This window comes from Podarcis vaucheri, assembly GCF_965113315.1.
Source record: "Podarcis vaucheri genome assembly, chromosome: 1".
In the NCBI taxonomy this organism is placed as follows: Eukaryota; Metazoa; Chordata; class Lepidosauria; order Squamata; family Lacertidae; genus Podarcis; species Podarcis vaucheri.
In genome coordinates this window covers 106,501,889-106,526,792 of record NC_138759.1, presented here as the reverse complement: position 1 = coordinate 106,526,792, position 24,904 = coordinate 106,501,889, and the positions used below count along the sequence as shown (strand labels likewise).

The 24,904-nt window shown below is 49.4% G+C and overlaps 1 protein-coding gene across 3 annotated transcripts in view; it reads left to right on the top strand.

Moving 5' to 3' along the window:
* Positions 1-24,904, top strand: part of CACNB4 (calcium voltage-gated channel auxiliary subunit beta 4) — a 154,790-nt gene that overhangs the window by 48,081 nt on the left and 81,805 nt on the right. Inside the window, exon 1 of one of the 3 annotated variants that reach the window (XM_082198474.1) lies at positions 4,223-4,570. The exons of the other annotated variants lie outside the window; for them this stretch is intronic. Within the exon in view, the coding sequence (XP_082054600.1) occupies positions 4,526-4,570 (45 nt within the window). The 5' untranslated portion in view covers positions 4,223-4,525. Of the gene's footprint in view, positions 1-4,222; positions 4,571-24,904 lie in introns of those variants that run through there. 3 annotated transcript variants of the gene reach the window in all.

Sequence of the window (24,904 nt, the reverse complement as noted above, 5' to 3'; positions counted from 1 at the left end):
GGCTACATTATCCTCATATTTGGGGTTCACCATCACTGCAGATAGGCCATGGACCAAGCGGGTGTGTGTGTGTGTGTGTGTGTGTGTGTGTGTGTGTGTGTGTGTCAGTAATCCTGGAGTTCCAGACAGACAGGAAAGCGAGGTAAGGCAGGATCAGCACCTTGGAGAGGGACCTGGGTGTATGTTTTAGGAGCATGGTTAATAAGCCTGCAGCTGAGGCAGAACATACAAGTTGTCTCAGCAGTGGCCTGGAGCGACTGGCAGATCTTTCTATCTTGTGCTAGAGGTCCCAGCCCCCTGAATACTGGTGCATGACCAGTTAAAGGGCCAGTGTCTGGCCCTGGGCTTTTACACTGTGGGGATATCTTCTCAGAGTTCTCCTGATTCACCGAACAGTATGTGGACCAATCAGTCTGGTAGTGCAGGGACTCTCTTTGTAAATCAGGGGAGCAGGCACAGGTTCCAGGGAGTAGTTCTATCTGCTCCTTGGGATTCCTAGATAATTTTTCCTGCTTGTGAAGTGGCCCTTTCACAAGGAAAGTTCTCTTTCAGCCACTATATTATGTATGTCTCTAAGAGACTAAGTTCTCTTTCAGTCACTATATTATGTATTTCTCTAAGAGACTTGCATCTGTGTACATCCAAGAGAAAAATGATATTTTATCTTATTTATTTGTGTGTGTGAGTGGTTATAGTCTGAATTCCTGTGTGAATCAATTATGATTATTTTAATAACTTTATTTTCAGAAGTGCCATTGAAGCTTTATGAGCTTGGGAGTAGAGGAAATAATTTTATCCGAGCATAATCATTGTACATTTACATCTTTCTCTTTTTTTCTTCAGTGGAGTGTTTTAATGTGTCTTTTAAGTGTTAGAGTTGACAAGTCTATATATTCCAGCTCAAGTTAATCCCTCTTTTGTTGAGAGATCCTGAGATCCATTTTTAATCCCTAATGCTGAATGTCATCGCTGAGGAATTTTTTTATTGCATTAACTAAAGATGCTTTAGTTAATGCAATAAACTGGGTAAATGGGCAGCAAAATGGCAAGTGCAATTCAGTGTGAGCAAGTATAAAGTGATGCTCATTGGGGGTAGGAATCTTAATTTTACCTATATGCTCATGGTGTCTGAGCTGGTGGTGACTAACCAGGATTGAAACCTTCACATCTTCATAGATAGCTCAAAAAAGGTGTCAACGCAATGTGTGGCAGCTGTGAAAAAGTCAAATTCCATGTCAGGGATCATTAAGAAAGGAATTGAAAATAACACTACTAATATGATAATGCCATTAAGACTCTCCTCCTGCAAGAGAGGGGAGTGGTTGTGGGCGGGAGCCGGTCTCCGCCTCAAGCAGGGGGCTTTAGCCCCCTGCCTCCCACTCACCTGGCTGGCGCCCACGCCCACGGACAGGCACCCAACCAGGTGCCTTGGGGGGGGGGCGTGTACGGCAGCATAAATTGCTGTGGCGCCAGCCTCCCGGCCTCACTCTTCGTCGTCCCGTCGCGAGTCATTATATCAACCTATGGTGCACTTGGAATACTGTGTACAGCTCTAATCACCTCACCTCAAAAAGGATATTGTATTGCTGGAAGAGTTCAGAAAAAGGTGATCAAAAGGATGGAGCAAGTTCCCAATATTTGGGGCTTTTTAGAAAAGGCATTTCTCCCCCCCCCCCTCTCTCTCTCTCATATAATGCTAGAACCTGGGAACATCCAGTGAAGCTGAATGTTGGAAGATTCAGGGCAGACAAAAGAAAGCACTTCTCCACACATTACATAGTTAAGCTATGGAATTTGCTTTCACAAGAGGCAGCGATAGCCATTAATTTGGGTTGCTTCAAAAGAGGGTTAGACGAATTCACAGAGGATAAGGGGTATCAGTGGCTACTAGCCATGTTGACTACGTTGCATCTCCACTGTCAGAGCCAATATGCCTTTAAACATCAGTTGCTGAGAACTGCAGGTGGGAAGAATGCACACAATTGTTCTCAGGTTCTGCTTGTGGACTTCCCATGGACACCTGGTTGGCCACTGAGAACAAGATGCTGGACTAGATGGGCATATGGCTTGATCCAACAGGCTCTTCTTGTGTTTTTATGCTTCTGGATGCCATGGTTACCAAAACCTTTGCCTTGCTTTGGTATTACCGACAACAGAGTTAAGTAGGGTGGATAACCAACTATTTTCATTCTGAGGAGACTTCCAGTAGAATAGTTGGTAGCTCTACCTGACGTAAAGGTGTATGGTTACCAACCCCTAGAGATAATAACAGGCATTGGTTAGGGGCAGCCCTTGTGAAGGGTATGATATTTATAAATAGTTTTAATTTTGCAAATGTTTGTTTTTTTAAGGTTCGTTTCCCCCCTGTTCTTTATCTCTTCCTATTTTATCTGTTCTCTGCTAATTCATCTGTATAGATGTTAATTTAGAAACTATTACTATAATTTAAGATCTGCTGTCCATGTGCTAACTATTGATGAGAAGCTTCACGGCCCCTGATCTCTCTTCTTTTATCTCTCTCTTTAAACTGAAATTGCACCGGACAGTTTTTCAAATAGGTGAGTGTTCTCTATTAAGTAGGACACAGATGAAAACAGCGACGACAAGTTGTGTATGTGGCCCTCTTTAGAAACAGAGGAAGCTGTCTTATGCTAAGCCAGACCATTATTCCATCTAGGTTAGCACTTTCGTTGACTGGGAACACTTCTTAAGGTTTTTAGGCAGGAACTTCGCCCTACCCTGCTGGGAGAGGCCAGGGATTAAACCAAAGATCTTGAATATCAAAGTGAGAGGTCTACTGGTGAGACCTTCCATCTAAAATTTGTTCCTTAGCACCAGTGGTATGTGAACACTTTAGGGTGTAGAAGCTGTATTCCGTGGACCAACTTTTGCACAACTGATTAGTCACGTGTAAACAATGTTATTGTGCTTATAACTCTTATAAAATTGGTCGCAAGTCTCACAGAGCTATCTCAATTTTGACACCCATTTACAGTACAATGCTCCAAATCTACTACAGTATTCCAGGAATGGGAAGTCTGTGGACTCCCATGTTTTGCTGGACTTCAGCTCCTATTATCCATGACCATTGGCTGTGGGGTCTAGGGCTGATGGGAGTCAGAGTCCAGCAACATCTGTAGGACCACAGATTCATCACCACTGCCGTATACTTTTCTGTTGCGTAATAACCACTGGTAGTCTGTATGCCTCAACTTTTTTTGAAAGCAATGCTTTTGAACTCCAGGTCTTCAGAAGCGAGAGTCTACAACCTGGAACATACTTACTGGGGATTATCTCTTATTCAGCTCATTGGAATTTATTTCTGAGTGAACATTTGCAAAATTATTGCTCCTGCCCTTTGACGAAATGCACCTCCTTCTCTTGGCCACTTGCTTGTGGTTCTGAGGGGAATTGTAACATGCACTTTGCAAACTATGCTTATTCCAATGAGCGAGAGAGGACAGAGGTTTCAAATTTGGCTGTGTGCAGCTGGTATTCCCCCCTCCCCTAAAATATTAGAAAAATTGGGGTTCTTCAGAAAATGAGTGCATAACTCTCTTAAGGGATAAAATATTTTTCGGCGGTTTTGTCTGCAGCAGCCTATTTTAAAATGCGACTTGCATCCTGAGGAAGAGCCTCTCAAATAAGAATATTGCTCAGGCAATTCAAACTAAGCCCAGGAAGTAGACAGAGAAGTGGGTTATTTTATTTTTAAGCCTGTGGTGGTGATGGTTAAATCTTTGCAGTCCTTCCTTAAGCAACATAATTCTGCGGGGAGGGATGTCTAAATAGAAACAGCATAAATTAGCAGAGCTCTTCCTCTGTTTCCATCGTGTGCTCTCGCTCCTGTTCTCCTGCATAAAAAACAAACAAACGATTTATTGCCAAATTGCAGTTTACTTTTAAGGTGAAGCTGTTTACTGGTAGAAATGCTGTGGCTTCCTTTTTTTTTGATGACTGGACTTGAGGGGGGGGACCCCTTATTTTCTCTATTCCACAGGGTGTATTTGGTAGTTAAATCTGTCCAGCTATCCACCCCCACCTCAGCTCTTTCTTTCCTTTTCAAAAATGCTGGCGAGCTTTTATTATTATTGCAGGCTGAGGAGAAGAAATCATCGGGGACATGCTTGTTACAAACGCAGAAGCCCTCCTGTTCGTCATCCACTATCAAAGAGAATTCTCTGTGAGTTGACTGAGGCACAGCAGCCCAGCCAATCACCGGTCTCTTTCCTGACTCTGTCATCAGCCCTTGGTTGAGGGAAAAACGGTTTTGCTTTCATGCTCTGTGTTTGGAAGGCAGATAAAATGCCAGGTCTGGGTTGCCTCTAGGGATAACCTTCCTTTCTATGATGTGAATGAATAGCATCTTGGCTGGGGGCAAATCCAGAGGAGGAATTGACAAGGCAGGCTGGAGCTGCTCTGTCTACTGTCTAGGCCTTTCCCTGCATTTTAAATCCCAGCTGTGGCTTTTGTAGGGAATTCACTTTTGCACTGAGAAAGGGGTGCTTTGGATTATCAGACCTCCATGTATGACAATTTGTACCTGCATGGATTTGAAGACTCTGAGGCGGTAAGTGGGGTTTTGGTTTTTTATTTTTGTCTAAAAGCTCACCCTTTTGCTGGTATCTTTCCTCCTCCTCCTCCTCCTCCTCCTCGCAACAGCAAGGTATGCGGAGGACAGGGACGCCAAAGAAACAGGCTTTGTTTTGTGGGCTGCTTGGCAATGTGATGGATATAGTCTGGAGCCACCTGAACTAATCTCGGTTATATAATTCCTTGTCCTGCAGCTTTAGAAAAAGGAGAAGGGGAAGATATAGGTGTTTCCGACGAAAGCTGGGAAGCATTTTGTGTGTGTGTGTGTGCTGCCGTTTTGCTGATTACATGCTACACTTCTGTCCTCATGGCAGGGTGCATGAATGCTTCGTGGCTCCGAAATGGGGAGAGGTGTTGTAGCTATCATGCATAATATGTTCATCAGCTGGGGAAAGTGCCACTGGAGGGGAGAAAGGAGAATACTAATAACACAGGAGTTTATGTTTTGCTTAAATTGGGAGCAGTGGAAGTTCTCCAAGATGTGTGTGTGTGTGTGTGTGTGTGTGTGTGTGAGAGAGAGAGAGAGAGAGAGAGAGAGAGAGAGAGAGAGAGAAGATGCTGCCTGGGCAGATGCATTTGAATTTCTTGAACAAAGAAGCTGTACAAGTGGTTGCTGTAACACAATCCTGTAGCTTCACAATGGCAGTATGCGAGCTTTCAGCATGCTGTGAATGGAGGCTGAGGTGTCATGATTGCCAACCTTGCCATCTCATTATTGTTTAGGGTATGCTACCCCTTAATAGATGGTACTCCCCCAAGTCAGGATAGCTTTCCTGCTAGCAGGAGCCATTTGTATTTTGCCAGAATTGAGCACTGGGAATCCTAAAGCCTGTACCAGCCTGAGACCAATTAAATATGGACTGCAAAAAGTTGACAGCAGAGATTAGAAACCTATGGTCCTTGCTATGATGGGCATGTTTTATTTTATTTCCCCCCCTGTCCCCACCACCCCTCCATGATTTAAAAGAGTCCTCGAGGGGCAACATTCCCCAAGACGGAGAGAAATCTGCTGAGATTGCCACAACAATGTACACGCTGTTCCATATTAAGCAGGAATGTGTTACATAAGGTTTTATAGCCAAAGCATAAAATACACAGATTATAACATAAAACAGTGTATGCGTCAATGCAGACGTATATGGCCAGTGATGCGATATCCACATGAGAATGGATAAGATCCTGTATCTCTCTTCAGATTAGTCTTTGCTCCTCTCTGTCAGTGTGATTCTCCACAGGCTCTTGCTGATAACTCTGTCATGTCTACATGTTGACTCAAATGCTCATAATTTATTTTTATGGTTAGGATAGTTTGGAGAGGGCGAAGACTCTGAAATGTCTAAAATGAAATACTCCACTGTTCCTCTTCTGATGGGGGAAGCTAGAGGGGGAGAATTTACTGTTAAAATGCTCTTTCAATTCAGTTTTAGAAACTCGTGGTGCTGTTTTTTAAAAACCGATATTTCTGCCTACGGCAGGTTATTTCCTTACGCTGAGTATTTTCTTGACCTGCCAGGTCACTTTCCAGGGAACTGTTTTTCCTACAAGCTACCTTTTATAAATAGAGTTAAAATTTTCTTTAGAAACCATAAGAAATGCTTTTTTAGTTCAGCGTTGATTTGGAATTGTAGCATTACATTGCCTGGGCAGGCAGCTACAATGCCTGAAATATGTCAGAAATATACAACCACTAATAAGTGGGGATAGACAAGGTACTTGCTGGTGCAGTTCAGTGGGGGAAAGTGCCTTGGCTTGAGATGAGTACACTGGGGATCCACATACTGTCCAGCGCTAGTTTGTTGGATGGCCTAAGACTTATCTCCCTCTTTCAGACTCAGTTGCCTGCTTGAAATACAGAGGGAATAATGGGCCATCGTTCCAGATTGCTGTGAGGATGAATGAGAGAAGGAACACAAAACACGCAGAACAAAGACAATTGTTTATAATTTGGTCTTACTGTTTGACAGAAGATCTGTATAATGGGTCTGCCAGCTGCTTATACACAAACAAAACATATTCCCTCATGATTGCATGCATATATATGTATGTGGGGTGTGTGTGTGTGTGTGTGTGTGTGTGTGTGCCACATATATGCCACATTTTTATAGCTTGAAGGGTATTATTCCTCCAGATAGCACTTTTTTGGCTGTTGTAGCTGCCATACAAAGTGTGACTGTACAAGTGTCAGTGCGCAACCTACTTGAGATTGCCTGCAAAGTGAGTGATGGTATGACATAGTCCCCCTCCCTTAAGGCCCAAACCACTGAGTGGCATGTTCTATTAATGTTTCAGATGTATGACGAGTATTTCTATTATATTTCTGTGCAGCCTGTACATTCTCACTCTTTGCCAGGCCACTGCCAGACTTGCTTATATTGGATGATGATGTGCTGGGAACGAGTACTTTTTCTCCTCACCTCCAGTAGCAATGTGTGTGTGTGGGGGGGATCTGTGCCTTCTCCTTCCCTAGGGGGCATATCCAAAGAATAGTAAGAATGCAAATTTTCTTACATCTCCAGATGTGGTTTGCTTGTCAAAAGGAAAAGAGGGGGAAAGGCAAGGGTTCCAAGTAAGATGCTTGAAATGGATGTGTTACACATTCTATAATCTCGTCCCACACTCAACAGGTATATCTCTCTCATTCTACACCCTCTGCCCCACAGTAGTTCAATGATAGAAAATCTACTTCACATGCAGATCATCCCAGCTCCAATTCCTGGCATCTCCAGGTAAGCTGGAAATGATCCCATCTGAAATCCTGGAGAACCTCTGCCAGTGATTGTAAACAGTGAGCTAGATGGACTAAGGGCCAGGCTGTATGGCCTGTGGTCCTGCGTTTCCCTAGCATCCTGGTGGTCATGGGGATCGGCTATTGCCTCTCAAAAAGGACCAAACACAATCACAGGGGACCAGCTCCTTGGATTGTTAGTTGGAGTAATGCGGTTGGTACTACACCTCTCTCTCTCTCTTTAATAGGAGGGTTTACGTTGGAAATTAAGCGTTACCGTTCACTTCAAGGCAGGGGTAGGGAAACACGATGAAAATGGTCAGTTATAATGCCAGAAGAAAAGCATGTTTGCAGCCTATGCTGAAGCAGAACGTACAGCTTTCAGTTCAGTAAAAGTTGAGCTCTCTCGCGCAGAAGTGGTGATCTGCAGGGGTGAGTCGGAAGGAACTCAAGGAAGAGAGCAATAGTGGGGGAATGAGGCATTTTTAAAGCAAAGTTCAGTATGAATACGTGCATATGTCTTGCCCACAATCCACTTGAAGTTAAGAAAGAGATTCTGAGCTGTTCTGGTTGATGGGAAGCCAAGCAGCTCAACCCAAACGCTCAGCTGACGATGAGCATATGAAAAGCATAAGGAGGCGTACTGTACTTGCCTTCTGGTTTGTGGCAGGCAGATCTGTAAGCTAAAGACCCTGTGCTGCTGATGCGACTAGCACATTGTAAAATGAGTGTATCAGAATGAATCAGGACTAGTACAGTTATGCTTTACTGCAGCAGGCCTTATAAAAACCTGGCCTGTCAAGTTCAGTACCAGGCCTGTGTTGCACTACCTCATCCATGTGTAGAATGAAGATTTTTAAGAAGGTGGCATGGTGGCTTCCCCCCTAAATTTGTTTTGCCCGTTATTTCCAAATCCATCCCAATGTTAGGCTTGATTAGAAGGAAGCCTGGACTGGGTATTTAAAACAGCAGTCCCCAGATACAAGTAATGAAATATATGTGTGAATATTATACACACAGAATGCTCATGTATGCTTACATGTGTTCATGTTGAAGTAATAACTACTTTTGAGACCATTTCATTGTTATTTGGGGTACCTATGTCTTTGCCTTTTGTTCCAAGCACTTAGCAGCTGTCAGAAATGTTCAGAAGCTGTTTTTTTCTTTTTTTAATGTATTTGTAATGAACAGTTTTCCATGCAGACCTCAGTTTGGTGGTTGACATTTAGTGGAAGGTGAGCTCTGTTATGAGCATGTGGTGGGGGCATGATAGTATTTGGTATGGAAAATTCTCAGAAACTTGTACGAGAAAAGAGGTGCTAATTTCCAAAATAGAATTGGACTAGTGCTTATGTTTGTTTTCTGAAAATTATTTATTTTATGTGTATCCTAATCTTTCATGGCATCCCAGGCGGTTGCCATCCAGATGGTTAAGAAGCTTGACAACAGCTACAGTGCCTGGTGTTTCCAGGCCATTCCCTGGGTCCCCAAGTTCCCACTGGTCACTCAAACAGTTCTTTACAGGTAGCAAAACCTCATGCAAAACCTGAGCTGTTGCATAGACTATGCTGGAATACCTGCTCTGTACAAAACTACAGGTATGTTCAGGGCATCTGTCTGTGAACTCTGTACCTGTAGATGGGAGGCAGGGATGCATATGCAAGCCATGCCCTTAGTGTCTTCTGTGTGCACCGTTCCCCAACTATCCCCTTGTTGAGCAGAGAAGGTCTTCAGGGGGGCTTTCACTCTCATTTACTCCGCATGGCTGGGAGCCGGATAAAGCAGGATCCCAATTGCATTGAAGCAAATGCTAGTAGAAGGATGTCTGCAGAACTTCTTCACTCAACATGGAGATGGTTGGGACTGAAAGGTGGGTAGGTGCAAAGTGCATGAGGCTGGGGTCTGCATCAATGTCCCTATCACTGTCCACCATTTGAGTGTTCATATATTCAGGAACATGCCTAGAATACCTAGATATTCTATACTTTCCATAATGGATGACAAGACAGATTCCCCATATTTTTTGCAACTTGTTGACCAGGCATAGGCAAACTTGGCCCTCCAGATGTTTTGAGACTACAGTTCCCATCATCCCTGACCACTGGTCCTGTTAGCTAGGGATGGTGGGAGTTGTAGTCCTAAAACATCTGGAGGGCCAAGTTTGCCTATGCCAGTTGTTGACTTTGTTGACCTGTATCATGTTTGTATGGGTATACATTCTGTGTGGATGATCTTGGCATGCATGCCATTAGGAAACTCTTGATTTAAAACATGGTGGTTGTGGTGATCCACTGTGCTGTTTAATGTTCTTGCATTAGGGTAACTACCACCCGATTGCTTCTATTTCTAAGAAGATGATTCCTGTTTACAGTTTCTTGTAATTGCGATGGTCAGGATAGTATTTGTTCCTAAAGGAGGAATCTTCCTGTAAAGCCCACCTTGATTCAAATGTAACTTAGGGTTGATTCGCACAGGTTTGTACAGTACTTGGTGACCTGCAGCTGAATGTATGAGCAGCCCCAATTGAGAAATAGGATTAATAAGGTGATGCCAGGTGATACGAAAGCTGTGTAAGGTAAAGGACACCTGACCATTAGGTCCAGTCGTGACTGACTCTGGGGCTGCGGCGCTCATCTTGCTCTATAGGCCGAGGGAGCCGGCGTACAGGTCATGTGGCCAGCATGACTAAGCCGCTTCTGGCGAACCAGCGCAGCGCACGGAAACGCCGTTTACCTTCCCGCTGGGGCGGTACCTATTTATCTACTTGCACTTTGACATGCATTCGAACTGCTAGGTTGGCAGGAGCAGGGACCGAGCAACGGGAGCTCACCCCGTCATGGGGATTCAAACCACCGACCTTCTGATCGGCAAGTCCTAGGCTCTGTGGTTTAACCCACTGCGCCACCCGCGTCCCTACGAAAGCTGTGTAGTGATTGTTAAAGGCAATTTCACAGCTGCAGCCCAGTGCCTGATATGGCAATTATTGAATGATCCATATGCATTTGTAAAATTTTCACTTTAAAGTCCCTCAGTGGTGCAGCATTTGCTTAGCAATCTAGCAGCACTTGGTCATATCTTCCTAATTTCATAGAGGTCTTGTGTGGACATAATTGAGACTTGGGAACATTTTCAAGGTATCAGTGATTTAAACAATAAAAATTGAAGGAGCAAGAGTGTGTCCCAGTTTGCATGTCACACTAAGCCACGTCACACATGGCTCAATACAAACATGCAAGTGGGAGAGGAGATCAGGACCACTTTGCTCCTCCCCAGTTCTGCGGCTGCACCGTGCTGTCTTGGCTTAGATTTTGTCCAAACCTGGGCTCACAGTTTAGCACTTCCCAGCCTAAGCACAACCTGTAACCAAGGTCTGTCCTATGGTTTTCGGCTTGTGGTTTGTCCAGAAGAACAAAAACCATTACACCTGAGGGCATCAGGCTAACTTAGGCTACACAAAGCAAGCCACATCCTCTAAGATACCTCCCTCATCCCTTGGCGCCTGTTGTCTGATGGAACCACCTCACTCTGCCTGCTGGTCAGGGCCTGCTCTGATTCTGGTATGGCCGCCCATGACCCTGGCTTGGCCTCAACAAGAATGAGGTGAGGTGGGAGCATGTTTCAGTCTCTTGCCTAAATCCGTCACATTTCTATTTGTGTTTCAGAGGCTATCACATTTGCCTATTATAGATCTTTTCTCCTACTCCATCCTTTTTTAAAAAAAAACACAAAACTGCAACCCAGGTGTAGGGCTTGAGCAGGAATTTGAATTTCAAATGCAAAGCTTTTACTTATTATTGCATTTATATCTCATCTTTCCTCCAAGGAGTTCAAAGTGGCACGCATGGTTCTGTCCCTCCCCATTTTATCCAAATTACAGTGCTTTCTTTTGTTCAAGGGAGATACGGTACTACAGTGGTTGGGTTCGGGCATGGTTGCAAAACCACCCATGGTTTGTGCTAATCATAGTTAACAATCCACACTATAATTTAGGCTTCTGACTGTACGACAGGCAAACCAACTTTTTTAGCTGGTGGCTCCCTCTTTTTGTTTCCTTGCTGCTTAGGACTCAGCCTCATCGGTTTGCTCTTGTCCCTGTGGTGCTGCTGCCTCTTGAGAGACTGAGCAGTGGCTGTCCCTGTGACTTGTCAGTGGTCTGTGAATTCAGGCATAACAGCAAACCACAGTTAGCACAAACTCGGGGAAACTCTGGCTGGAAACCTTCACTTCCACTTTTAAACCAATCTGCTTCTCTTGACTGCAACAGAGGGGTGCAAGCCATAGTTTAGTGTTATGACTTAACTCACTTATATTTCCTGGCTGCCTTGAAAATGGGTTTGGAGCTAATAAAGTTTTATTTTTTAAAAAAGAAAAAAGGAAGAAAATGGGTGTGGGTGTTAAGCTAGGGTTCAAACTTGTGAAGTGGAATGGTGTCCTAAAAGTGGACATCAGCTTTAGTTCCAATATCTCAGTCTCCAGAGCAGATGTGACATTGCAATATATTTTGTGTTTCATTCCCACCTTTCCCTTTGGAAACAGCTGCTGAGCATTGAGCTGGTATTCCATTGTAAATTGTAGATTTGCCCTAAGTGTGTATACTGAATTTCATTCTGATATGTCAAAAGTTAACCTGCTACAAACAAACAGAATGCCAAGTGGGCTAGTTAAATCTCAGCCAATGCTCTTTGCAGAGAGAGCTCTTTCCAGCTATCACTCATGCATTTAGGGACTCAATTCATAGACTTAGGCCTAACTAGCTCTGCATGTAATAAAACCCCAATAAAGAAAAGCTGCTTTGGGAGGAGAGGCTTTACGAAGTAGGGGTGATGATTGTGTTTCCATGTCCACCGCTATTTCAGATTCCCTCCAAACTTGGTTTCATCTTTTCCCTCCCCCATAGAGTCTAAACATATTAATGTTCCACTACATGCAAATACTGTCTTGCACTTAGCCCTTCTCTCTTAGACAAAACAACTTTCAGGTGACAGGGCTATTGTCCAGCTTTTCTGATTAGGATGCAGAAGGGACATATCCTGTCATCTTCTCATCCTTGCTCCTGACATGCATTCTCCAGGAAGAGGAGCCACTAGTGGCCAAGCTCTTTCTATAATGACAATAAAAATAAAATAAAAAGTGGAAACTGAGAATCTTGGGGATCAGACTTTTCTTTCTAAAGAGTTTTGCCATTACAAAACCTCAAGGAGGCAGCTTCCAGTTTTGACCATTTCTGAACCCTCATCATTCATGTATTTAGAAACTCATGAGAGCAGATATGTAGTGTATGACTGTGGAAATTGTGCATGTCTGACTCCCAGTTGCATACTGCAGCTCAAAATTGTATGCATATGAGAGATGAGTTGTCTCACACACTTAATGGAGATTCTAAGACTCACAGAGATTAAAGGAACTAGTTGGGAGTAAATCTGCATAGTTGTATCTTATGGTAGAATACCACCAAATGGGATACTAATCAAATACATCTTTCAAAATAAAAACTTTGCTGCATAGGCTAGTCTAGGGATGGGGCACCTGTGACCTTCCAGATGTTGCTGGACTCCAACTTCCATATGAGCCACTGCCAGCATGACTAATTGTCAGGGATGATGGGAGTTGTAGTCCAACATCATCTGGAGGGCCACAGGTTCCCCCTCACTTATTTTCACAGGCATTATTTTCACAGATGTTGTGGATGTTGCCTTCAGTGGATGCAAAACCTTTCAGCTGACTTCATCCTCATGAAGACCTAGGATATATGTAACTTGCCATTCTTTCAGGCTGGTTCCATTAATGTGAATATTTCCAAATCTGACTTACATGAGGAGGAACACACCTTTAAAAAAAGTAGCGTTTACATTCATATTCAGTGTACATATACAGTGGTACCTCAGGTTAAGTACTTAATTCGTTCCGGAAGTCCGTACTTAAGCTGAAACTGTTCTTAACCCGAAGCACCACTTTAGCTAATGGGGCCTCCTGCTGCTGCCGCGCCACTGGAGCACGATTTCTGTTCTCGTCCTGAAGCAAAGTTCTTAACCTGAAGCACTATTTCTGGGTTAGCGGAGTCTGTAATCTGAAGCGTAAGTAACCTGAAGCGTATGTAACCCGAGGTACCACTGTACATGCACCAGCATTCTCACAGTCATCCAAGGTAAAATATCTGTATTTCAAGGTAATGTGTTTTCTAAAGTGCAGGTACTCATGTACAAGAGAATGGCACGCAGATTACCCACTGGCTTTCTTGTGCATCAGACTATCACACAGATTCTCCCCCCACCCTCACCCCGTTTCAGAAGCACGAATTTTAAAATGGCACCTGTGTTTGTGAAATGACTTTCCTCACTTCTCCCCACAAGGTGCAATGTTGATTCTTGTCAACTCATACAAGTGTTTTATCTTGTGCTCTTAAGCCAGTCCTCTGAACTGATAGGAAGATGCTGCTTTTTTGAGAACAGCACTGTTTTCTTTTATGTTACACAAACACTGGTGTGCTGCTGATATCAAAATGTGTATCTTGACATACAAGGATTTGGGGATGGTCTGAACATCTAAGAGGGAAGTTGTAGATGCACATAAGGTGGGCCCAGTTGGTAACTGGCGAGGGAGCCAACAAGACCACAGTGTACATGGTCAGTGTACAGTGTACATGTCCAGCTGAAATAGGAATGTTCTTCATTCTGTCTTTATGGCAAGTGCAATAAAACTAATTTAGTTACTTGTATTTTTAAAGATTGATGTTTTGCATTCACTGTTATAAACTGGCCCGTGCTACTGCTGTTAGTAAATTAGGATCTATGCAGTCAGCAGCAACTTGAGTAAAAAAAATAGGCAAATGTATTCAGGCTGGCAACAGTTTTTCTCTTAAAAAAATATAATAGGTTGAGGACATGATACCAGGCCGAAGGGCCTAGAAATTCAGGCTCTCTATTTTTCCACAGTATGTGTGAACTACGTAGACTGTAGCAAACTGGTAGTGGGATTTTTTCCGTACACGTGCCACATCAAGTGTGGCAGAGATGCATTTCTTAAAGTCTTTTTCAGCTATGGACTCTTGAATTTGACCACTGTCAGTAGAGTTGACAAAACTCATCTTTTGAAACCCTTTTAAAAATTTGTGACATATATAAAAGAGGTGAGTTAGATTCGTGCGGGATACACCAAGACGTGCATTGTTGTGACTGTGATGTGGCAGTTGGTGCTTGATATACCAATGGAGAGAGATCAAAGCTGTGCACTAGGAAGCACAGTTGTAAAAAAAGTGAAATAAACTCATGCAATTTACGTCCTTGAGTCTGGGATTTCTTAGGAAACCTAATGAAAAATTACGAAGCACACACATAAGTAGGGAGTACATCACATTGCATTCTGTAGCACTTCTGATTCAACAAGATTTGGACCACATTGCAGGTTTGAGGCTGTGATCCTATGCACATATACTTGAGAGTAATCCCCACTGAATTCAGTGGTACATATTTTTCAGTAAAGATGCACTGGGTTGCAGTAGCATAATCCTTCTTACCACATTTCTTCATGTGTCAGAGGTTAAACTGCTGGCAATAAGCAAAGCTAAGCAGTTAGTGCAACAGGTTCAGGGCATAGCGTTCCTAGTTTTCCAACCCATGTTAAAAATCTTGTTTGCTCCCTCCTTCACTTGTACGCTCAGAGTCATATTCCCTGCTTAGCACAAACTATACCCTGCAGTTACATCCAACCCTGCAAAGTGACTTATCATGGGATGTTAGGAGGGAGTGCTCACTTACACAGTTCCAAACCAATCTTTGTTGGCACATGTGAACTGGCTCAATGTTTACTCTCAACTACGCCTCCTTTCCCCCCAGGGAATAGTAACCTGAATTTTGGAATTACTTAGAAAAATTAGGAATATATAATTGTCAGGGTTACTTCCAGATCCTAGCTCACAGAGGATCACGCTAGCCAGCGGTTGTTGATTAAAAGTCTTTATTGAGTTACAGTCTCCATTCTTGAGCTGCTGCGTGCAACCCTACGCCTTATGCTTAGGTCGGCGAAGCTCCTTCTGAGTCTCCGCCCCTTGCGCACCAACTTAATATCCTAGCCCTGCTCCACCTTTTCCGCCTGACAGTTCTCCTCTGGGTCCCTCTGCCCCCCTGGGTCTCTCCCTTCCGGGATTCTTCTGACGCTGACCCCCCTGACTCCCCTGTCTCCTTGCGCCGGGCTTTAGGACCTGGCTCTCTTTCCGGGCTGCCTACTGCGCCACCTTCCTGTGCATTTGAACTTGGCGCGCGCGCCCAACCTTCCACTTTCCGTCTAACCGTCACTTCGCTCCCCGATGAAGGTGTGGCCACTCCTGACTCGTGCCCTCCCTCCTGTTGTGAGCTGCCAGCGCTAGTTCCCAGGCGCTCTTCCTCTTCCCTACTCTCTGGCGGTGACGTAGGTCCCGATCTCCAACTGCTCCCCTCTGAGTCCCCTCTGGCTCTTTCTTCCTGGGGTGTCCCCCTAGTCTCCCCCCTTGCCCTTGCCACTGGTGCTCCTCTTTGTGAATCTTCTGATTCACTGGACAGACTCGGAGATCTCGGGTCGTCGTCGTCACTCATCCTTTCTTCTGCCTCCTCCCCCTCGCTCTCTGTTTCCTCCCTTGCCCTCGCCTCTGCTCCTGAACCCCTGACATCCATCCCCCCCTCAAAGCCCCCCCTTCCCCCCTCCCCTCCCTCCGGTGCGGGAACTGGGTGCTGCAGTGTCAAAGGGACGAATGTCGGGTACAGTTCGCTTCCCGTGGCCGGCCTCCATCCGCAGACTCCCGGTTCTTCCTCCCTGCTCTCGTCAACGACGGTCACCTCTGCTTCCATCTCCGTGCCGCCGTGCTCGAGACCCTGGTTGTCCCCGAAAAAGTCCATGTCGGTCTCTCCCTCGCTTCCTTCTGTAGGCGTAGCTCGTCCTGGACCCTCCAGCCACTTCCTGCGCCACTGCTCCTCTGGTCGATCATCCCACCAATACGAGGGTTCTGAGGCAGATCCCGAGGGTGACCCCTCCGGGGAACGGGCGTCTCGTGTCGGTTCCTCATCCGAGTCGAACCCCCGGAACGTGCTGGCTGAAAGCGTGGGCGTGAAAAGCCAGTCGTCGAAAAAGTCCGCCGGCATTGGCCTATGGGGAAAGAGGGCATGAAACTCTTCCTTGAGCAGAGGTTCATCTAGAGCGTAGCCCGGCACCCAGCTGTTGGCATTGGCCGGGGTGCCCTCCTTAGCGAGAAGGTATTCTACCCCCTCTTCCCCCCATCTGGAGTCCAAAATCTCCGTGACTTCGTTGAGGCGCACCTCCTGTGCCACTCCCCGTTGCCTGGTTCCCTCTCGGAGCGGACTCGGCGCCGTGCCGGGTTCCTGAAACCTGTGCGGTGCCTTGTAGGGAGTGAGCACCGATCTGTGGAACACCGGATGCATTCTGGAACCCTCCGGAAGCGCCAGCCTGAAAGCCACCGGGTTGACCTGCTCTTCGACTTGGTAGGGCCCCAGTTGCTTATGCCCTAGTTTCTTCTTGGCCAACGACCTGGCCGGCACTGCGTGGGCTGCTAACCAGACCCAGTCTCCCACCTGGATCTCTTCGCCAACCCTTCTGTGTTTGTCTGCCTGCACCTTGTATGCGTGTTTGGCCAGCTCCAGGTGCCGCCGCAGCTGATCGTGAACCTCTTGCAACTCCGACGCGAACGCATCTGCTGTCTGCGGCTCCCCCTCCACCAGTCTTTCCAGTCCCGGGAAGGTTCTGGGGTGCCTCCCGTTGTTGGCGAAGAACGGCGTGACCCCCGTGGACACGTGCTTCGTGTTGTTGTAGGCGAACTCGGCGAGCGGCAGGTAATCCACCCACGTCGCAGGCTGTTGATTCGCATAGCATCTCAGGTACTGCTGCATGATGGCATTGACCCGCTCCGCTTGCCCGTTGGTCTGCGGGTGTCTCGCCGACGCCAGGTTGATCTTGACGTTTAGGAAGCCCATCAGCTTCTGCCAGAAGTTCGAGATGAACTGCCGCCCGCGGTCGGACAGAATAGACCGTGGCAGACCGTGAACCTTGAACACGTGGTCTATGAACAGTTTGGCGGTTTGTTCCGCCGTGGCCACCTTCGCACACGGGATGAAATGCGCCATCTTGGAGAACAAGTCCACCACCACCAGCACGGCCGTCTTGCCCCTCGAGCTGGGCAGATCCGTGACGAAGTCCAGGGCGACTCTCTCCCATGGCTCGACCGGAGTTTGCAGCGGTTCCAGCAGTCCGGCCGGCGGTCTGTGCACTGGTTTGGCCCTCTGGCAGGTGTCGCACCTCGCCACGTAGTCCGCGACCTCCCCTCTCATTCCGGGCCACCAGAAATCCCTGGCGACTAATTCCACCGTCTTCTCCTTGCCAAAGTGCCCGGCAGTGGGCGCGTCGTGCAGCTGATGCAGTACCTTGGCGCGAAGTTCGTCTCCCGGCACGTAGATGGCCCCTTTGCGGATGAGCAACCCATCTCTCAGCTGGAACCCGTTGGTCGCTGCCGTGCCCCTTCGCATCTCAGCCATCTTTGCTTGCGCGAAAGAGTCATTCTGCAACGCTTGTCGCACCGCCTCCAGGTCCACTGTCGCCGCAGCGCACGCCCACACTGTTGGCGCGAAGATGTGCATGGCGGCCGCTGGCGTGGCGTCCTCCAGATACTGTGGCTTACGGGATAGCGCGTCCGCCATGATGTTGGTGTCCCCCGGGACATACTCTATTCGGAAGTCGAAATTCGCAAAGAACTCAGCCCAACGTATCTGCCTCTGGTTCAGGAACTGTGCCGTGCGCCAGTGCTCCAGATTCTTGTGGTCCGTGCAGACCTGCACCGTGTGCTTGGCTCCAATCAGGAAGTGCCTCCATGCTTTGAACGCTGCATGAATAGCCAGCAACTCCCTGTCCCAGATGGTGTAATTCTGTTCGGACTTGCTGAGCTTCCTGGAGTAAAACGCTCCGGGCCTCCAAACCCCCTGCGGGTCCTTCTGCAGCAGGACTGCTCCGACGGCCCTGTCCGAGGCGTCTGTTTCAACTCTCATCGGCCTGCTAGGATCGACATGAAGCAGCTGTTCCTCCGAGGCGAAAAGACGCTTGAGTGCCTGAAAGGACTGCTCCGCCTGCGCTGTCCAGATGAACTTCTTTTTCTTGGAACTGAGCGTGTCTGTAATGGCTGCAGTCTGCATAGCGAAGCCTTTGATGAACTTGCGATAGAAGTTCGCGAAGCCGACAAATCGTTGGACCTCCTTCCGGTTGTGTGGGCTTTTCCAATCCAACACCGCTCGAACCTTGGCGCTGTCCATGGCGAGCCCCTTGTCAGACAACCTGTATCCCAGGAAATCCACCTCCGTCACGTCGAATTGGCACTTCTCCAGCTTGGCGTAAAGCCTATGTTGCTGGAGCCTGCTCAGCACTTCCCTGACGTGTCTGTCATGCTCCTGCTGCGATTCCGAAAAGATCAGGATGTCATCCAAGAAACAGACGCACGTCTTGTAGAGGAGCCCCGCCAACACGTGATGCATGAAAGCTTGAAAAACGTGGGAGCCATTTTGCAATCCAAAAGGCATAACTCTATATTCGTAGGTGCCCAGGGGTGTGAACATGGCTGTCTTCCACTCATCTCCTTCCCGCATGCGAATCAGGTTGTACGCCCCTTGCAGGTCCAACTTGGTGAACACGCTGCCCTTGCGTACTTTCGCGAGGAGGTCGTCGATTCGGGGCATGGGGAAGTCCGACGGCTTGGTGACACTGTTCAAAATGCGGTAGTCCACCACGAGCCTTTTCTGGGGCGTGTCTCGCTTCTTCACAAAGAATACAGGACTGCCCCCCGCTGCCTGGGACTCTCGGATGAAACCGCGTTTCAAATTATGATCAATGAACTCCTTGAGTTCCTGCAGTTCGTCTTCAGACATGGAATACAGCTTCCCTTTGGGCAGCGCCGCCCCCGGCAGCAGGTCAATCTTGCAGTCATATGGTCTGTGGGGGGGTAGCTTGTCTGCCTCCTTCTCGCAGAAAACCTCCAAAAATTCTGCGTACTTGTGGGGAATCGCTTGCAGCGTGCCGAGCAGCAGCTGTGACTCCTCTTGCTCCCCTTCTTGCTGGGGCATGATGCAGTGTTCAGCACAAAAGGAAGAACCGAAGGTCAGCTGCCTCTGGTACCAAGCCAGCGTCGGGCTGTGCCTGTCCAGCCAACTCATGCCCAATACGATAGGCGTGTCTGAGAGTTGAGTGACGTTGAAGCTGATAATCTCCTTGTGATTTCCAAGCCGCAGCACCATAGGTGGCGTCTGCTTCACCACTTGCCCCCCTAACAGCTCCCTGCCATCCACCGTGACAACCTGCAGTGGCAGCGCGGCAGGCAGCAACTGTATAGCGTGCCGGTCGACAAAGTCCTGCCCTATGAAGTCTGCATTGCTTCCCGAGTCGACGGTGATTGGCACGTCCATGGTGATTCCATTGGGTAGCTGGAGCGATGCGGTGAGCCTCACTACTGGCTTGGGCGGGAGGGGGTCCATGGGCGGTAAAATCTCTGGGGACTGCTTCACTGACACGTCTGGCTGGGCCCCAGTGCCTCCTCTTCCAGCCAGACATCGTCGTTTCCCTGCTGTGGTTCTCCTTGCTGCGTTGCTGCAGTCACCATTGCTGAGGCTGCAGTGTGCTTGTGGAGCCTCCGGGGACACTCTTTCGCCAAATGGCCTGGATCCTCGCAGATGTAACACTTCCTGTTCCCTCTAGGAGGCTTCGCTTTCACTGCTGCCGGTGCTAGGGCTCTGGCTGCTGACTGAGCCCTTGCACTCCCAACCTCCATCGGTTCCACCCCTCCCCCTGTTGGGGGCGTGGATTGCGCACGCGCTGCTTCTCTGGGAAGGAAGGAGGAGCCCCTGGCTGGTTCGCGCCCGCTGCGCCCTTCGTCCCTGCTCCGCGGACGTTCTTCCAGCCGCACTCCCACCGCCAGCGCCCTCTGAACGATCTCCTGCGTGGTCCGGGGTCTCTCCCCCCTCGCAATCTCATCTTTCACCGAGCTGTTCAAGCCCTCCCAAAAAAGGTCTCTGACGGGAGCCGAATCTCTGTCCCATTCCAGGGCACTGACCAAAGCGAAAAAGCGGGCATGATATTGCCGTACGCTGGCCCTCCCTTGTCTTAGTCCGTGCACCTCCCTTCGGGCAAGATCCACGTCAATGCTTGATAAAAAACAGCCATCCATCGCTTTAATAAAGGCGTCCGCATTTTGGAGCGCAGGATCCTTATCCCTCCACAAATTGCGCAGCCATGCTTTAGCGTCTCCATGCAAATGGGACATGATGAACCCCACTTTCTCTTGTTCATCTCTAAAGTCTTTGTGCAGTAGTTGTAGTGCACACATTACGTCTGCTCTAAAATTGGGGTACTGTTGCAAATTCCCATCGAAGTGCGAGACCAGACTGCCTGTGCGTCTCCCCAACCCAATCCCCTCTGATTTGGGTGTCTGTTGCCCCTGCTTCGTAAGCACGTCCAACCTGACCTGGAGATCCCTGTAGGCGGCCGCTGCGTCCTCCTCTCTCTTCCTGGACGCCACCGCCTCGGCAGTCAGTCGTGAAACCGCGTCTCTGAGTTCCGTTATTTGCTGTTCGGCCGTCATATTGTCTACCGTTCGTGAGCTTTCTTGTAGGCACCCGCTTTCCCTCCTCTCCGCGAGGTCGTGGATGTCCACAATTTGAAGAGAAGGAGCTTACTGTCAGGGTTACTTCCAGATCCTAGCTCACAGAGGATCACGCTAGCCAGCGGTTGTTGATTAAAAGTCTTTATTGAGTTACAGTCTCCATTCTTGAGCTGCTGCGTGCAACCCTACGCCTTATGCTTAGGTCGGCGAAGCTCCTTCTGAGTCTCCGCCCCTTGCGCACCAACTTAATATCCTAGCCCTGCTCCACCTTTTCCGCCTGACAGTTCTCCTCTGGGTCCCTCTGCCCCCCTGGGTCTCTCCCTTCCGGGATTCTTCTGACGCTGACCCCCCTGACTCCCCTGTCTCCTTGCGCCGGGCTTTAGGACCTGGCTCTCTTTCCGGGCTGCCTACTGCGCCACCTTCCTGTGCATTTGAACTTGGCGCGCGCGCCCAACCTTCCACTTTCCGTCTAACCGTCACTTCGCTCCCCGATGAAGGTGTGGCCACTCCTGACTCGTGCCCTCCCTCCTGTTGTGAGCTGCCAGCGCTAGTTCCCAGGCGCTCTTCCTCTTCCCTACTCTCTGGCGGTGACGTAGGTCCCGATCTCCAACTGCTCCCCTCTGAGTCCCCTCTGGCTCTTTCTTCCTGGGGTGTCCCCCTAGTCTCCCCCCTTGCCCTTGCCACTGGTGCTCCTCTTTGTGAATCTTCTGATTCACTGGACAGACTCGGAGATCTCGGGTCGTCGTCGTCACTCATCCTTTCTTCTGCCTCCTCCCCCTCGCTCTCTGTTTCCTCCCTTGCCCTCGCCTCTGCTCCTGAACCCCTGACATCCATCCCCCCCTCAAAGCCCCCCCTTCCCCCCTCCCCTCCCTCCGGTGCGGGAACTGGGTGCTGCAGTGTCAAAGGGACGAATGTCGGGTACAGTTCGCTTCCCGTGGCCGGCCTCCATCCGCAGACTCCCGGTTCTTCCTCCCTGCTCTCGTCAACGACGGTCACCTCTGCTTCCATCTCCGTGCCGCCGTGCTCGAGACCCTGGTTGTCCCCGAAAAAGTCCATGTCGGTCTCTCCCTCGCTTCCTTCTGTAGGCGTAGCTCGTCCTGGACCCTCCAGCCACTTCCTGCGCCACTGCTCCTCTGGTCGATCATCCCACCAATACGAGGGTTCTGAGGCAGATCCCGAGGGTGACCCCTCCGGGGAACGGGCGTCTCGTGTCGGTTCCTCATCCGAGTCGAACCCCCGGAACGTGCTGGCTGAAAGCGTGGGCGTGAAAAGCCAGTCGTCGAAAAAGTCCGCCGGCATTGGCCTATGGGGAAAGAGGGCATGAAACTCTTCCTTGAGCAGAGGTTCATCTAGAGCGTAGCCCGGCACCCAGCTGTTGGCATTGGCCGGGGTGCCCTCCTTAGCGAGAAGGTATTCTACCCCCTCTTCCCCCCATCTGGAGTCCAAAATCTCCGTGACTTCGTTGAGGCGCACCTCCTGTGCCACTCCCCGTTGCCTGGTTCCCTCTCGGAGCGGACTCGGCGCCGTGCCGGGTTCCTGAAACCTGTGCGGTGCCTTGTAGGGAGTGAGCACCGATCTGTGGAACACCGGATGCATTCTGGAACCCTCCGGAAGCGCCAGCCTGAAAGCCACCGGGTTGACCTGCTCTTCGACTTGGTAGGGCCCCAGTTGCTTATGCCCTAGTTTCTTCTTGGCCAACGACCTGGCCGGCACTGCGTGGGCTGCTAACCAGACCCAGTCTCCCACCTGGATCTCTTCGCCAACCCTTCTGTGTTTGTCTGCCTGCACCTTGTATGCGTGTTTGGCCAGCTCCAGGTGCCGCCGCAGCTGATCGTGAACCTCTTGCAACTCCGACGCGAACGCATCTGCTGTCTGCGGCTCCCCCTCCACCAGTCTTTCCAGTCCCGGGAAGGTTCTGGGGTGCCTCCCGTTGTTGGCGAAGAACGGCGTGACCCCCGTGGACACGTGCTTCGTGTTGTTGTAGGCGAACTCGGCGAGCGGCAGGTAATCCACCCACGTCGCAGGCTGTTGATTCGCATAGCATCTCAGGTACTGCTGCATGATGGCATTGACCCGCTCCGCTTGCCCGTTGGTCTGCGGGTGTCTCGCCGACGCCAGGTTGATCTTGACGTTTAGGAAGCCCATCAGCTTCTGCCAGAAGTTCGAGATGAACTGCCGCCCGCGGTCGGACAGAATAGACCGTGGCAGACCGTGAACCTTGAACACGTGGTCTATGAACAGTTTGGCGGTTTGTTCCGCCGTGGCCACCTTCGCACACGGGATGAAATGCGCCATCTTGGAGAACAAGTCCACCACCACCAGCACGGCCGTCTTGCCCCTCGAGCTGGGCAGATCCGTGACGAAGTCCAGGGCGACTCTCTCCCATGGCTCGACCGGAGTTTGCAGCGGTTCCAGCAGTCCGGCCGGCGGTCTGTGCACTGGTTTGGCCCTCTGGCAGGTGTCGCACCTCGCCACGTAGTCCGCGACCTCCCCTCTCATTCCGGGCCACCAGAAATCCCTGGCGACTAATTCCACCGTCTTCTCCTTGCCAAAGTGCCCGGCAGTGGGCGCGTCGTGCAGCTGATGCAGTACCTTGGCGCGAAGTTCGTCTCCCGGCACGTAGATGGCCCCTTTGCGGATGAGCAACCCATCTCTCAGCTGGAACCCGTTGGTCGCTGCCGTGCCCCTTCGCATCTCAGCCATCTTTGCTTGCGCGAAAGAGTCATTCTGCAACGCTTGTCGCACCGCCTCCAGGTCCACTGTCGCCGCAGCGCACGCCCACACTGTTGGCGCGAAGATGTGCATGGCGGCCGCTGGCGTGGCGTCCTCCAGATACTGTGGCTTACGGGATAGCGCGTCCGCCATGATGTTGGTGTCCCCCGGGACATACTCTATTCGGAAGTCGAAATTCGCAAAGAACTCAGCCCAACGTATCTGCCTCTGGTTCAGGAACTGTGCCGTGCGCCAGTGCTCCAGATTCTTGTGGTCCGTGCAGACCTGCACCGTGTGCTTGGCTCCAATCAGGAAGTGCCTCCATGCTTTGAACGCTGCATGAATAGCCAGCAACTCCCTGTCCCAGATGGTGTAATTCTGTTCGGACTTGCTGAGCTTCCTGGAGTAAAACGCTCCGGGCCTCCAAACCCCCTGCGGGTCCTTCTGCAGCAGGACTGCTCCGACGGCCCTGTCCGAGGCGTCTGTTTCAACTCTCATCGGCCTGCTAGGATCGACATGAAGCAGCTGTTCCTCCGAGGCGAAAAGACGCTTGAGTGCCTGAAAGGACTGCTCCGCCTGCGCTGTCCAGATGAACTTCTTTTTCTTGGAACTGAGCGTGTCTGTAATGGCTGCAGTCTGCATAGCGAAGCCTTTGATGAACTTGCGATAGAAGTTCGCGAAGCCGACAAATCGTTGGACCTCCTTCCGGTTGTGTGGGCTTTTCCAATCCAACACCGCTCGAACCTTGGCGCTGTCCATGGCGAGCCCCTTGTCAGACAACCTGTATCCCAGGAAATCCACCTCCGTCACGTCGAATTGGCACTTCTCCAGCTTGGCGTAAAGCCTATGTTGCTGGAGCCTGCTCAGCACTTCCCTGACGTGTCTGTCATGCTCCTGCTGCGATTCCGAAAAGATCAGGATGTCATCCAAGAAACAGACGCACGTCTTGTAGAGGAGCCCCGCCAACACGTGATGCATGAAAGCTTGAAAAACGTGGGAGCCATTTTGCAATCCAAAAGGCATAACTCTATATTCGTAGGTGCCCAGGGGTGTGAACATGGCTGTCTTCCACTCATCTCCTTCCCGCATGCGAATCAGGTTGTACGCCCCTCGCAGGTCCAACTTGGTGAACACGCTGCCCTTGCGTACTTTCGCGAGGAGGTCGTCGATTCGGGGCATGGGGAAGTCCGACGGCTTGGTGACACTGTTCAAAATGCGGTAGTCCACCACGAGCCTTTTCTGGGGCGTGTCTCGCT